The 15,296-nt window shown below is 41.9% G+C and overlaps 1 protein-coding gene across 1 annotated transcript in view; it reads left to right on the top strand.

Annotated features, from left to right (window-relative positions):
- Window positions 1-15,296, top strand: part of TMPRSS12 (transmembrane serine protease 12) — a 236,167-nt gene that overhangs the window by 79,910 nt on the left and 140,961 nt on the right. Inside the window, exon 3 of the mRNA XM_063952256.1 lies at window positions 11,825-12,090. Coding sequence (XP_063808326.1) covers window positions 11,825-12,090 — 266 coding nt within the window. The remainder of the gene's footprint in view (window positions 1-11,824; window positions 12,091-15,296) is intronic.

The raw sequence follows: 15,296 nt of genomic DNA, 5'->3' as shown, positions 1-15,296 counted from the left end.
TATACATTATATACATAGATATATATGTACAAAACAAGTTGTAATTTATTTTTATTTATTTTTTTGCATTCTCATACATAATTTACTTGTTAAAAATGTCAAGCTGCATTTGTTTGATCTTAAAATGCAACAAAAACATTCTTCATTCTAGAATAAAGCATTGCTTAATACATTGGTTGTTTCAATTAAATGTTATCTATTTTTACTTTACATTTTTTATTTTTTCCCCACATTAGTTAAACAGAAACGTTGGCTTTTAGTTCCACTCTCAGAGCATGTGGCTAGTGTCGCTGCTCTTCTTTGGCAAAATATTTTGGTTAAATTGCATCTTCTCCCCATGACTGGGGATATTTTTTAATGAGTTTTTAAGCCCGCAGTTCAGAGTCTTGGCAAGATATTTCCTTGCAAACTTGGTGTTTTTTAAAAGTTTATTACATTTTCTTTATTATTAAAATTTAAATTTTGGCTGCTCACGGCAGCTGCCGTTATCTCTGATCTACCAATATTGATAAGAATTCAGCCTTTCCATTATCTAGGAACTAATGACCTCAATGCTCCATGAGGCACTACATGCCTCTGTAGCATAACTAGTTAACAAATGAATTGGTCAAATATTAGTTCAACACACATTATAGCTACCAACTCTGTGCAAGTGATAAGTGTACATATACAGTAGTTTTGTTTGATAATATTCTGGGTCTTGTGTAACTTTTCACCCAACCAGCAGGTTATTAGGAGACTCCAATGCTGGCTGAAGTGATTTTCTTCCCCATATAGAAAATGTTTTTGAAGTCCCAATACAATGACATGCATCGCTCACCTTAACCTGTCGGTTCCAATGCGGTTGCATCTTGCCTGTATTTTTCCTCTCCGCAGAAATTTTTGTGTAAAATTAAACCAGTGCAGGATTAATACATTTGTAAAGTGGCAGAAGGCCTTGGCCATACAAAGATTTCTTAAAATGGTATTTAGCAGCATATCAGACTGATAGTCAACACATTGCTGGGCTTAAAAAAAACAAACCTATGGGGTTGTATTGTTTTGTGAAGCTGATTGCACTCGCAATTTTTAAAGGATTAATAACTGAAGCTTTATGTGCATGTGTATTATTTCACATGTGTTTGTACAACTTAGTGTTTGAGTCCCATAGCGATGGAACATGTGATGATATGGACGGGAACCTATATTAAGCACGGGTCAGGGTGGATAAGGATGGTTACTGGCTTTGGGCTGTGCACTAGTGCTAACAATAATAATATTCCGTTTTACATATTGATAAGCGCACCACTATGCATTTGTCAGGAAGATTAAACTGTTCCCGGCTTCATAGGATTGGTGTCCCTGGCATCCTCTAGGCTGGAGAATAGGCTGCTGGTAGAACGCTCTCATCATTGATTGTCTCAATGCAGAGGAAGGGCACAGCCTTGGTAGCTTTTGATAACCAATTCCAGCATTCAGCAGGCGTAGTTATTAGTCATGCATCTTAGTCTACCCATATTTACTTTCAAAACACTTAATAAAATTAATAAAAGATTAGGTGTAAAATGAAATATATGTTTTCTACACAGGGCCGTGGTACAGTATCTGCAGCTCCTACACACCGCTGTTGTTTAGCCTTCTGGGATCTTCCATGTTGATAGACCCATTTGAATTTGCTGCCGGTCTTAGCATTGGAAGCCCTGTAAAAAATAGGATTTTTTTTTATTATCAAATGCTTTAAATTAAATAGTGTAAGCTGTTGGCCTTGTCAGCATGTCATTAAATAATTCTACAATCGTCCTTTCTGAGAATATAGATAACCGCATAAAGACAAATAGATCGCTTTTTACCACTATTAGAATACACAAGCCAAGTTAACCTATAAACTGCGAATTATATCTGCATGTTATCCATTGTAATTGTTGATGTCTGGTAGATATAACGCCCACCATCATACATTGTTATGGATGGTAGAAGTAACTTTGGATCACCATCCTGCCCCCTCATAGACTTTCATTCAGTGCTTAGAGAAAAGGTCCCAGTACTCTAATAACTTAAGGCTACAAGTTAGTGCAAGATTTACAGACGTTTCCACTCTGGACAAGACTTAAAACACTTTTTTTTCTTCATTTCTGAAATTATTACACTGATCGCGTCATGTATCCAGAACTAAGTATAAGAATTAAAAATTACCACAATAAAAAAAGGCGCTCATACTGCATCCCACTGAGTACCAACTGACCCGGGCTTGGTTAATTAGTACCCTCTGCCTCACGCTCCATGCCACTGTTCAAACTGCGGCCCACTGAGTGACATCAGAAACAGCATTGCTTTTACTATTCTTGTAATTTGCAATAGCGGTTAAATAGACTTTAATCTGTGTTTCCCCGTGGATATTCACACAGGTATGGTTAATGTTGTTTATAGCACTATAATTGACAGTTATTGATTTATGATTATTTGTATATCTACATCTACTGTAAGTTATAAATGATAAATCCGTGTTCTCCACCTGGAATTAGTAAACTTTTCTTACAACTGTTATCAAAGGATATATAATGTAGAGTGCCTAACAAATCATCACTTAGTATTTGCATTTAGTAATAACACAGGACTTTGCTGTGACAGTATGAAAATATATCACCCCTACACTGTGAAAGCAAAGTTTAAACAGTTATAAAATTAGATTGCATACCTAACTAAAAATAAATAATTTGTGAATGAATCATCTCAATCATGGTCATGTTGTGTTTCATTTATGCATAATGTTATTTTACAAGTTTTTCCAGTAAAACTTAATGTTAGCATTGTAAACATGTGCTTCTAACTACCAAACACATTAAAGATTAACATCTGACTACATACGTTATGTTAAATGCATCATTAAAGCAATCATATCAAATGGCATTTTATTGCATAGTGCAAAAGTCCCCAGCAGGGCAGAAAAATTGTGATGTTTATTTCACAATGTTTCTATATATTGCTTAGTGCACAGCTGTAACCAAACCATGGTTGCAAATTACAAGAATAGTAAAAGCAATGCTGTTTCTGATGTCACTCAGTGGGCCGCAGTTTGAACAGTGGCATGGAGCGTGAGGGAGAGGGTACTAATTACCCAAGCCCGGGTCAGTTGGTACTCAGTGGGATGCAGTATGAGCGCCTTTTTTATTGTGGTAATTTTTAATTCTTATACTTAGTTCTGGATACATGACGCGATCAGTGTAATAATTTCAGAAATGAAGAAAATAAGTGTTTTAAGTCTTGTCCAGAGTGGAAACGTCTGTAAATCTTGCACCAACTTGTAGCCTTAAGTTATTAGAGTACTGGGACCTTTTCTCTAAGCACTGAATGAAAGTCTATGAGGGGGCAGGATGGTGATCCAAAGTTACTTCTACCATCCATAACAATGTATGATGGTGGGCGTTATTTCTACCAGACATCAACAATTACAATGGATAACATGCAGATATAATTCGCAGTTTATAGGTTAACTTGGCTTGTGTATTCTAATAGTGGTAAAAAGCGACCTATTTGTCTTTATGCGGTTATCTATATTCTCAGAAAGGACGATTGTAGAATTATTTAATGACATGCTGACAAGGCCGACAGCTTACACTATTTCATTTAAAGCATTTGATAATAAAAAAATCCTATTTTTTACAGGGCTTTCAATGCTAATACCGGCAGCAAATTCAAATGGGTCTATCAACATGGAAGATCCCAGAAGGCTAAACAACAGCGGTGTGTAGGAGCTGCAGATACTGTACCACGGCCCTGTGTAGAAAACATATATTTCATTTTACACCTAATCTTTTATTAATTTTATTAAGTGTTTTGAAAGTAAATATGGGTAGACTAAGATGCATGACTAATAACTACGCCTGCTGAATGCTGGAATTGGTTATCAAAAGCTACCAAGGCTGTGCCCTTCCTCTGCATTGAGATAATCAATGATGAGAGCGTTCTACCAGCAGCCTATTCTCCAGCCTAGAGGATGCCAGGGACACCAATCCTATGAAGCCGGGAACAGTTTATTCTTCCTGACAAATGCATAGTGGTGCGCTTATCAATATGTAAAGCGGAATATTATTATTGTTAGCACTAGTGCACAGCCTAAAGCCAGTAACCATCCTTATCCACCCTGACCCGTGCTTAATATAGGTTCCCGCCCATATCATCACATGTTCCATCGCTATGGGAAACAAACACTAAGTTGTACAAACACATGTGAAATAATACACGTGCACATAAAGCTTCAGTTATTAATCCTTTAAAAATTGCGAGTGCAATCAGCTTCACAAAACAATACAACCCCATAGGTTTTTTTTTAAGCCCAGCAATGTGTTGACTATCAGTCTGATATGCTGCTAAATACCATTTTAAGAAATCTTTGTATGGCCAAGGCCTTCTGCCACTTTACACATGTATTAATCCTGCACTGGTTTAATTTTGCACAAAAATTTCTGCGGAGAGGAAAAATACAGGCAAGATGCAACCGCATTGGAACCGACAGGTTAAGGTGAGCGATGCATGTCATTGTATTGGGACTTCAAAAACATTTTCTATATGGGGAAGAAAATCACTTCAGCCAGCATTGGAGTCTCCTAATAACCTGCTGGTTGGGTGAAAAGTTACACAAGACCCAGAGTATTATCAAACAAAACTACTGTATATGTACACTTGTCACTTGCACAGTGTTGGTAGCTATAATGTGTGTTGAACTAATATTTGACCAATTCATTTGTTAACTAGTTATGCCACAGAGGCATGTAGTGCCTCATGTAGCATTGAGGTCATTAGTTCCTAGATAATGGAAAGGCTGAATTCTTATCAATATTGGTAGATCAGAGATAACGGCAGCTGCCGTGAGCAGCCAAAATTTAAATTTTAATAATAAAGAAAATGTAATAAACTTTTAAAAAACACCAAGTTTGCAAGGAAATATCTTGCCAAGACTCTGAACTGCGGGCTTAAAAACTCATTAAAACATATCCCCAGTCATGGGGAGAAGATGCAATTTAACCAAAATATTTTGCCAAAGAAGAGCAGCGACACTAGCCACATGCTCTGAGAGTGGAACTAAAAGCCAACGTTTCTGTTTAACTAATGTGGGGAAAAAATAAAAAATGTAAAGTAAAAATAGATAACATTTAGTTAAAACAACCAAAGCATTATTAAGCAATGCTTTATTCTAGAATGAAGAATGTTTTTGTTGCATTTTAAGATCAAACAAATGCAGCTTGACATTTTGAACAAGAAAATTATGCATGAGAATGCAAAAAAAAAGAAATAAAAATAAATTACAATTTGTTTTGTACATATATATCTATGTATATAATGTATACATATAGGACACATGTCTGAACATGATCTAATTTTAAACATGTCATTTGTGATTTTATGCGTGAGAATGTAAAAAGTTCAACTTGTTTTGTACATATATATGTATACATATAGGAAACATATCTGCACATTACAGTTCAACTTGTTTTGTACATATATATGTGTACATATAGGAAACATATCTGCACATTACCTTATTTTAAATATGTCATTTGTGATTTTTCAGCATCAAAGCTTAAGGTAAGTCAATTCAAGGTATATATATATATATATATATATATATACAATGTATGTGTTTACACAGCGTGTCTGGCTATATACATTGAAATAACTTTAAAACATGGGGTGGGGAACCATCAGACCTCCGGCTGTTGTTGAACTACACATACCAGTATGCCCTGCAACAGTTTTGCCTCATTGTCTAAGTATTTTGGTATGTATTCACTAAGCAGGGATAACCCTGTTCAACCCAATTTACCAAACGGTTACAGCAGAGAAACCCTCTTAATGATATGTTTTAATTGTAATAAACAGTAACTAATATTCGGCCCATCAATTTGTTAACTAGTTATGCCACAGAGGCATGTAGTGCCTCATGGCTCCTTGTGGTCATTAGTTCCTAGATCATCTTTAAAACATGGGGAGGTGAACCTTCAGTCCTCTGTCTGTTGTTGAACTACACATACCAGTATGCCCTGCAACAGTTTTGCCTCATTGTCTATGCATTTTGGTATGTATTCACTAAGCATGGATAACCCTGTTCAACCCAATTTACCAAAAGGTTACAGCAGATAAACCCTCTAAATGATATGTTTTAATTGTAATAAACAGTAACTAATATTCGGCTCATCAATTTGTTAACTAGTTATGCCACAGAGGCATGTAGTGCCTCATGGCTCATTGTGGTCATTAGTTCCTAGATCATCTTTAAAACATGGGGAGGTGAACCTTCAGTCCTCGAGCTGTTGTTGAACTACGCATACTAGCATGCCCTGCAACAGTTTTGCTTCATTGTTGATGTAAGCATTTTGCTATATCAAATTGTTAACTAGTTATGCCACAGATGCATGTAGTGCCTCATGGCTCATTGAGGTCATTAGTTCCTAGATAATGGAAAGGCAGAATTCTAATATTCACCCATTAAATTGTTAACTAGTTATGCCACAGAGCATACCTCCCAACTGTCCCGATTTTCGCAGGACAGTCCCGTTTTTTGGGGACTGTCCCGATGTCCCACCCGCGGGCCACAGTGTCCCGCGGTGGGGGGGCAGTTGGGAGGCTCTGTCTGTCGCTGCCCTGCTTAGCATGCGCACAGCGTCTATTCAGGGGAGTCAGAGGGAGAGGGGGCATGCCAGCGGCTCACAGAGCGCTGGGCATGCCCCCTCAGGGACAAAAATGGGGCGTGGCTCGCAATTGCGGGTCCTCCGTGAAGCCACGCCCCTTTCTTAGGCCACACCCCTTTTCTGGAGCGTGCGGCAAAGCCGTGCGTGTGTTCCTCTTTGGGGAAACACAAAGTTGGGAGGTATGCACAGAGGAATATAGTACCTCATGGCTCATTGTGGTCATTAGTTCCTAGATTATTTCCAATTCGCCCAACAATTTGTTAACTAGTTATGCCACAGAGGCATGTAGTGCCTCATGGCTCATTGTGGTCAACCGTTTGCAAAAAATAACATGCGAGAATGTCTTAAGTACAGCTTGTTTTGCACATATATATGTATGCATATATGAATCATGTCTGAACATGTCCCAGCACTGTTGTATAATATAAATTAGAATTTTCTAAATGCTCTTTAATTCATAATAAAAAAGAAAAAGGCTATGTAGTATTGCTATTAAATATTCCACATGGGCTTGAAAAACTTTTGAAACTGTGTTTGTTATTTTGCATGTTTACATTAATAATAACCAGATGCTTTTGTTATATGGTCATTTTGAAACTGTGTTTGTTATTTTGCATGTTTACATTAATAATAACCAGATGCTTTTGTTATATGGTCATTAAAATCAATACGCTTTTTAAATCAGTACCATGTGTGACATGGTATGATTTTTAAATAGTACCATATGTGACATGGCATGAAGTTTCAGCTGCTGGAATGTGAGAACATTTGGTGTTACTTTAATATATATATATATATTTTTTTTTTTTGTCATATGTGACATTCTTTTCAAAGCAATTGTCTTTTAATACAGTTTAATATCGAGCTCTATAAATTTTATATTAAATTTTATATAAAAGCGATATCAAACACTATAATTTAATATTAAAGGGGGCGTTAGCCAGGAGAAAGGGGGTGTGGTACCTGTCACTTTGACAGAAAGGTGGTCTTTATCTACTGACGTCCCGTCAGACCAGATAAAGGCAATCACTCTGCATATGGTGGTACAGACCCTCCTGGATACAGGAGTTGTAGTACAGGTGCCTCTTGCTCAGAGGGGCCGGGGGTACTATTCTCCGCTGTTTCTAGTCCCGAAACCGAATGGGTCCTCCCGGCCCATTCTCAACCTCAAGGCATTGAACAAGTTTGTGAAGGTTTCCAAGTTACGTATGGAAACCCTTCGCTCTATAGTTCTGGCCTTGGAGCCTGGGGACTACATGGTCTCCCTGGATATACAGGATGCTTACCTGCATATTTCTATAGCAGCGTCACATCAGCAATACCTGAGGTTCGCTATTGGCAACCTTCATTACCAGTTTCGGGCATTACCTTTTGGTTTAACAACGGCTCCGCGAGTTTTCACCAAAGTAATGGCGGTGATGACGGTAGTACTCCGCCGTCAAGGGGTGAGGATACTGCCGTACCTGGACGACTTGTTAATCCTGGCAAATTCCCCAGAACTTCTCCTGTGTCATCTAGATGTGATGGTCCGGTTTCTACAAGCCCACGGGTGGCTCATCAACTGGAAGAAATCCTCCCTGGTCCCTGCTCAGAGCATGGTGCACCTGGGAGCGCTATTGGACACTCACAACCAGCTGTTGTTCTTGTCTCAGGAGAAAGTCCTGAAGCTTCAGGACAGGATTCATTGCTTCCTTTCTCGTCCGCAAGTGTCGATACATTCGGCGATACAGGTGCTGGGCCTCATGGTCTCAGCATTCGACATGGTGGAGTATGCTCAATTCCATTCTCGCCCCCTCCAGAGGCTGATTCTAGCCAAGTGGGACGGCCTGCCTCACCGGATCAGGTCTCGCATGATCTCATTGACTCCGGAGGTCCGTCTGTCGCTACTTTGGTGGCTCCGAGACCAACAGTTGTGTAGGGGCCGTCCCTTTTGGATATCCAACTGGGTCCTGTTGACGATAGATGCCAGTCTAGGAGGTTGGGGCGCTGTGCTGGAGCAACACTCCCTTCACGGTCGGTGGACCAAGGAGGAATCTCTCCTCTCGATCAACATTCTGGAATTGCGGGCGGTCTTCAATGCGTTGAACCTGGCCCAGCATTTAATTCAGAACCGTCCTGTTCAAATACAGTCGGACAACGCCACCACAGTGGCTTACATAAATCATCAAGGCTGCACTCAAAGCTGTTTGGAAATGAAGGAAGTCTCACGGATTCTACGTTGGGCGGAACGCCATCTACCGGCCATATCGGCAATATTCATTCCAGGAGTCCTGAATTGGGAAGTGGACTTTCTCAGTCGTCAGGACGTGCATGCCGGCGAGTGGAGCCTCCATCCAGAAGTGTTTCAACTCCTAGTGGAAAAGTGGGGTCTTCCAGATGTAGATCTGATGGCGTCTCGACACAATCACAAGGTTACGGTCTTCGGAGCAAGAACAAGGGATCCTCAAGCAGCATTCGTGGATGCGCTGGCGGTGCCGTGGAGGTTTCGGCTGCCGTACGTGTTTCCTCTGATGTCACTCCTGCCCAGGGTAATTCGGAAGTTAAAGCAAGAAAAAGGAATTCTCATAGCTCCGGCGTGGCCCAGACGGCCCTGGTTCTTAGACCTGCAAGGCCTATCGTCAGAGCGTCCACTTCTGCTTCCACAACGCCCAGACCTCCTCGTTCAGGGCCCCTGTGTCTACAAGGACCTAGCCCGGCTGTCTTTGACGGCGTGGCTCTTGAAGCTTCCGTCTTGAGGGCTAAGGGTTTTTCTGAAGAGGTCATTAAAACTATGTTGCGGGCCCGGAAACCGGCTTCTGCTTTCTGCTCGGATTTACTAAAGGCTCTGGCTTTCCTACTTTGTTTGGTGCGCATCTAATAATTATGACGCTTCCAAGTTTAGTACAGCCAAACTTTTGGCTTTTCTGCAGCAGGGCCTAGATATAGGCCTGCGTCTGGCCTCCCTCAAGGTTCATATTTCGGCCTTGTCGGTGTGGTTTCAGAGAAAAATTGAGAATTTACCTGATGTTCATACTTTCACTCAGGGTGTGTTGCGTATCCAACCTCCCTATGTCCCGCCTGTGGCTACTTGGGACCTGTCAGTGGTTTTGGAGGCATTGCAGGAGCCTCCGTTTGAACCCCTGGGTTCAAATGACCTTAAGTGGCTTTCCCTTAAGGTGGTGTTCTTGCTGGCTATTGCCTCTGCTAGAAGAGTTTCGGATCTGGGTGCCTTGTCTTGTAGTTCCCCATATCTGATTTTTCACCGTGTCCGGCGGTTCTTAGGACCCGTCCCGTATATTTACCACCTTAATCAGGAGATTGTGGTTCGGGCCTTTGTCTCTCCTGATTTGTCTCCCAAAGAGCGGTCTTTGGATGTGGTACGGGCTCTCCGTATCTACGTGAAGAGAACTGCTTCTATTCGAAAATCTGATTCTCTTTTTGTTTTGTTTGGATTTCACAAACGTGGCTGGCCTGCTCACAAGCAGACCCTGGCCAGAGGGATTAGAATGGTGATTGCACATGCTTATGTGAAGGCTGGTCTGTCAGCTCCTGCTCACATTACGGCCCATTCTACTCGGTCTGTTGGACCTTCTTGGGCGGCCCAACGTGGTGCGACCCTTGAACAATTGTGCAAGGCGGCTACGTGGTCCTCCGGGAACACATTCATAAGGTTCTATGCCTTCGATACTGCCGCTTCCCAGGATGCTTCCTTTGGACGCCGGTTTCTTGCGCCCGCTACAGTGCGTCCCCTCCCATAAGGAACTGCTTTAGGACATCCCCATTGTCCAATCCTTGTGGAGCCCAGTGTATCCCGCAGCAGAAAACGAGATTTATGGTAAGAACTTACCTTTGTTAAATCTCTTTCTGCAAGGTACACTGGGCTCCACAAGGCACCCACCCTGACGCACTTAGCTTCTTTGGGTTGGTATGGCATTAGCCGCTGACACTTCTCTTGTCGTGAGAGTGTGGTGTATGTGGCTACTAACCGTTGTCGTCTCTTTTCCTGCTACTGCATTGGGCTGGTTAACTAAAAACTGGGCTCCTGTGCAGGGAGGCGGGGTTATAGAGGAGGCGGCGCTGTGCATTCTGGGAACAGTCAAAACTTTGAGCCTGTTGGTGCCTCGGATCAAGATCCTACTCTACGCCCCATTGTCCAATCCTTGTGGAGCCCAGTGTACCTTGCAGAAAGAGATTTAACAAAGGTAAGTTTTTACCATAAATCTCGTTACTTATATACTGTATATTACAGGAAATGGCCCATCAGGATGCGCAAGGCTGACCTAAAGTCGAAGCGTGCACACAATCAAATAGATGAAGTCCGTCTTTTTGAACCAACGATTGCAAACCGGTAGCCTGTGGGGAGTTTGAAGAACTTGCAGGGACAATTAGAAAATGCTAACAATCTCATGGTCCCATGGTCCCATGGTACCAGTGATGTGCTGCTAGTCCTGGGATCTCAGCATTGCTTCTGGTCCTGCAGAAAGCCTGTAGAATTATGCAATGACGGTAATCCCTAGAGCTGGGTACACACTAGACAATATGTCGCCTGATCACGTGGATTGGAGCAACATATAGGGTACATCGTCTAGTGTGTGCCCATGATATGCTAGTTCCTGCGGGTCACTAGCGACATCCCTCATTGGCCCTGCATCAGCAAGTGTGTGTGTGTACTTGCCGCATGCAGGGTCCCATTGGCGGCAATGTCTGGCTGTATACCTAGCTTTAGATGTCAGTATCTATGGGGTTTAATCATTATGCTAGTCCAGTATATATATATATATATATATATATATATATACTTAATCCAAAATACCACAATAATATTAATAGCAACTGCAATATATCAATAGCCCCACCAACCCCACATTTAGCCTCCATTTTTATTAGACAACCATATGTAACATTGATTCCCCTTCATTTGGATAAATACTATCAGACTTTACTGTGTATATGTTACATTTAAACACAGTGCCACTAGTACTGAAAATAAACTTCCAACAAAGTAGAAGGTTAATTTGAGAATTTGGAGTTTTAGATAACAGTCTCTCTCTCTCTCTCTCTCTCTCTCTCTCTCTCTCTCTCTCTCTCTCTCTCTCCCTCTCTCCCTCTCTCCCTCTCTCCCTCTCTCCCTCTCTCCCTCTCTCCCTCTCTCTCTCTCTCTCTCTCTCTCTCCCTCCCAGAAATCCTAGGTACTGGAGAGCAGTTTTTGGAATAAATAGCATCTTACATCCAGCCAAAACAAGAAAAATATCAGGAATTAAACAAATCAGTGTTCATGCAAGTTTTGATGGTACAACCATGGATAATGATATTGCATTATTAGAATTAGCAAATTCAGTAACATATACTGACTACATTCTACCAGTCTGTCTAGCTACAAGCAAACTGCCTACAGACCCTTTGGCACAATGCTTTATAAGTGGCTGGGGCACAACTACAGCAAAAGGTAATATTACTTTTAGCATTTTATACAATGAAAACCATATATATATATATATATATATATATATATATACACTGCTCAAAAAAATAAAGGGAAAACTAAAATAACACATCCTAGATATGAATGAATGAAATATTCTTATTAAATACTTTGTTCTTTACATAGTTGAATGTGCTGACAACAAAATCACACAACAATCATCAATGGAAATCAAATTTATTAACCCATGGAGGTCTGGATTTGGAGTCACACCCAAAATTAAAGTGGAAAAACACACTACAGGCTGATCCAACTTTGATGTAATGTCCTTAAAACAAGTCAAAATGAGGCTCAGTAGTGTGTGTGGCCTCCACGTGCCTGTATGACCTCCCTACAACGCCTGGGCATGCTCCTGATGAGGTGGCGAATGGTCTCCTGAGGGATCTCCTCCCAGACCTGGACTAAAGCATCCGCCAACTCCTGGACAGTCTGTGGTGCAACGTGGCGTTGATGGATGGAGAGAGACATGATGTCCCAGATGTGCTCAATTGGATTCAGGTCTGGGGAACGGGCGGGCCAGTCCATAGCATCAATGGCTTCGTCTTGCAGGAACTGCTGACACACTCCAGCCACATGAGGTCTAGCATTGTCTTGCATTAGGAGGAACCCAGGGCCAACCGCACCAGCATATGGTCTCACAAGGGGTCTGAGGATCTCATCTCGGTACCTAATGGCAGTCAGGCTACCTCTGGCGAGCACATGGAGGGCTGTGCGGCCCCCCAAAGAAATGCCACCCCACACCATTACTGACCCACTGCCAAACCGGTCATGCTGAAGGATGTTGCAGGCAGCAGAACGTTCTCCTTGGCGTCTCCAGACTCTGTCGCGTCTGTCACATGTGCTCAGTGAGAACCTGTTTTCATCTGTGAAGAGCACTGGGCGCCAGTGGCGAATTTGCCAATCTTGGTGTTCTCTGGCAAATGCCAAACGTCCTGCACGGTGTTGGGCTGTAAGCACAACCCCCACCTGTGGACATCGGGCCCTCATACTACCCTCATGGAGTCTGTTTCTGATCGTTTGAGTAGACACATGCACATTTGTGGCTTGCTGGAGGTCATTTTGCAGGGCTCTGGCAGTGCTCCTCCTGTTCCTCCTTGCACAAAGGCGGAGGTAGCGGTCTTGCTGCTGGGTTGTTGCCCTCCTACGGCCTCCTCCATTTCTCCTGATGTACTGGCCTGTCTCCTGGTAGCGCCTCCATCCTCTGGACACTACGCTGACAGACACAGAAAACCTTCTTGCCACAGCTCGCATTGATGTGCCATCCTGGATGAGCTGCACTACCTGAGCCACTTGTGTGGGTTGTAGACTCCGTCTCATGCTACCACTAGAGTGAAAGCACCGCCAGCTTCCAAAAGTGACCAAAACATCAGCCAGAAAGCATAGGAGCTGAGAAGTGGTCTGCAGAACAACTCCTTTATTGGGGGTGTCTTGCTAATTGCCTATAATTCCCACCTGTTGTCTATTCCATTTGTACAACAGCATATGAAATTGATTGTCAATCAGTGTTGCTTCCTAAGTGGACAGTTTGATTTCACAGAAGTGTGATTGACTTGGCGTTACATTGTGTTGTTTAAGTGTTCCCTTTATTTTTTTGAGCAGTGTATATATATATATATATATATATATATATATACATATAGTAGCAGATATCCGGCACTAGTAAAGGTGAAGTAGGGTGTAATGCTTCGGTGCCCTCCAAGGGAATTGCGTCCCCATGTATAGGTGCAGGTTGGCGGCACTCAAAGACTGTCGTTGATGCTGCAAAAAGTGCTTTATTCAACGTTTCGGGTATCAACCCGTCGTCAGGAAATAGCAAACAGAGTGTATAACAGACTACAGATATTTATACAAACACATACAGACACTAAATTACCTGATCCGGTGCAGGTGAGTGTGCGCTCCGGGCGCCGGCCTCCACGAGTCTCGCCGCATCTGTGCTGACGCGTCCCCCTGGTGCCGTCATCCAGGAGCGTCCACTCCCCGCAGCCAATCAGGGTGCATACCGTCCCGTTGCCACAGCAACCGGGCAACAATACAAGTGCACTAAACTGTAGATAAAAACAAAATAAAAACAGGAGCCTGAGTGACAATGTTAGCAAAGGCAGCTAGTTAACAGATATAATATATCAATTAGTCAGCTAATACTAAAAAATTATGTTAGAGCTATATTGTTTAAATAGACTATTATCACGGACTATAGAAAACATTGCAATCCCAGGGAGTCGTTCAAGCCTCTTGGGGACACAGTTCCCAAAGTGTGGATCCATTTACTTTCTAATTGTAATAATTGCTTCTTTCTATTGCCTCCTCTGATGTTAGCCGGCCCATGATCTATTAGCTTAGTCCTAATACTAGCTATGCTGTGTTTCGCGGCTGCACAGTGTCGGGCCACTGGCTGCTCGCTAGTACCTGATTCCAGCGCTGCTCTAATGGCCTACCTGTGTCCAGCCATCCTGTCTCTGAATTGTCGTTCCGTCTTGCCCACATAGCATAAGCCACATGGGCAAGACAGAACGTACACAACAAACCTGGTGGTACAGGTGAGGGCATGCCTAATCTTATATTTTTTCCCCGAATGTGTTTGTATAAATATCTGTAGTCTGTTATACACTCTGTTTGCTATTTCCTGACGACGGGTTGATACCCGAAACGTTGAATAAAGCACTTTTTGCAGCATCAACGACAGTCTTTGAGTGCCGCCAACCTGCACCTATATATATATACATATATATATATATATATATATATATATATATATATGTATGTATGTATGTATGTGTATATATATATATATGTGTGTGTGTGTGTGTGTGTGTGTGTGTGTGTATATATATATATATATATATATATATATACACAAACAGAAAGTTCAGCACTCACCAAAGCAAGCTCACTTATTTTCACAACATCAATAAATAAACGATGGGGGTTTAGTTAGTGAATTGGCCAATGCACGGAAGCCTGCAAACCGCTCGCCAAGGTACCCCATCTTCATGCAGGTCCTACACTATCACAGAGTCTCAAAAATTAAAACCTAGCAACTGTATCACATAATATAACTGCAAATATGCCCACTTGGTTTACTGTGTATCTGCCAAATACTCCATGGCTTTTAAAGGTACACTAGTCACCTGACACTGGCTGATAAATTACTAAAGAACAGCTGACTC

Source organism: Pseudophryne corroboree, chromosome 2, assembly GCF_028390025.1.
Source record: "Pseudophryne corroboree isolate aPseCor3 chromosome 2, aPseCor3.hap2, whole genome shotgun sequence".
NCBI classification, from domain to species: domain Eukaryota; kingdom Metazoa; phylum Chordata; class Amphibia; order Anura; family Myobatrachidae; genus Pseudophryne; species Pseudophryne corroboree.
Note: the sequence above shows the minus strand (reverse complement) of the source record. Positions and strands in the feature narration are given on the sequence as shown.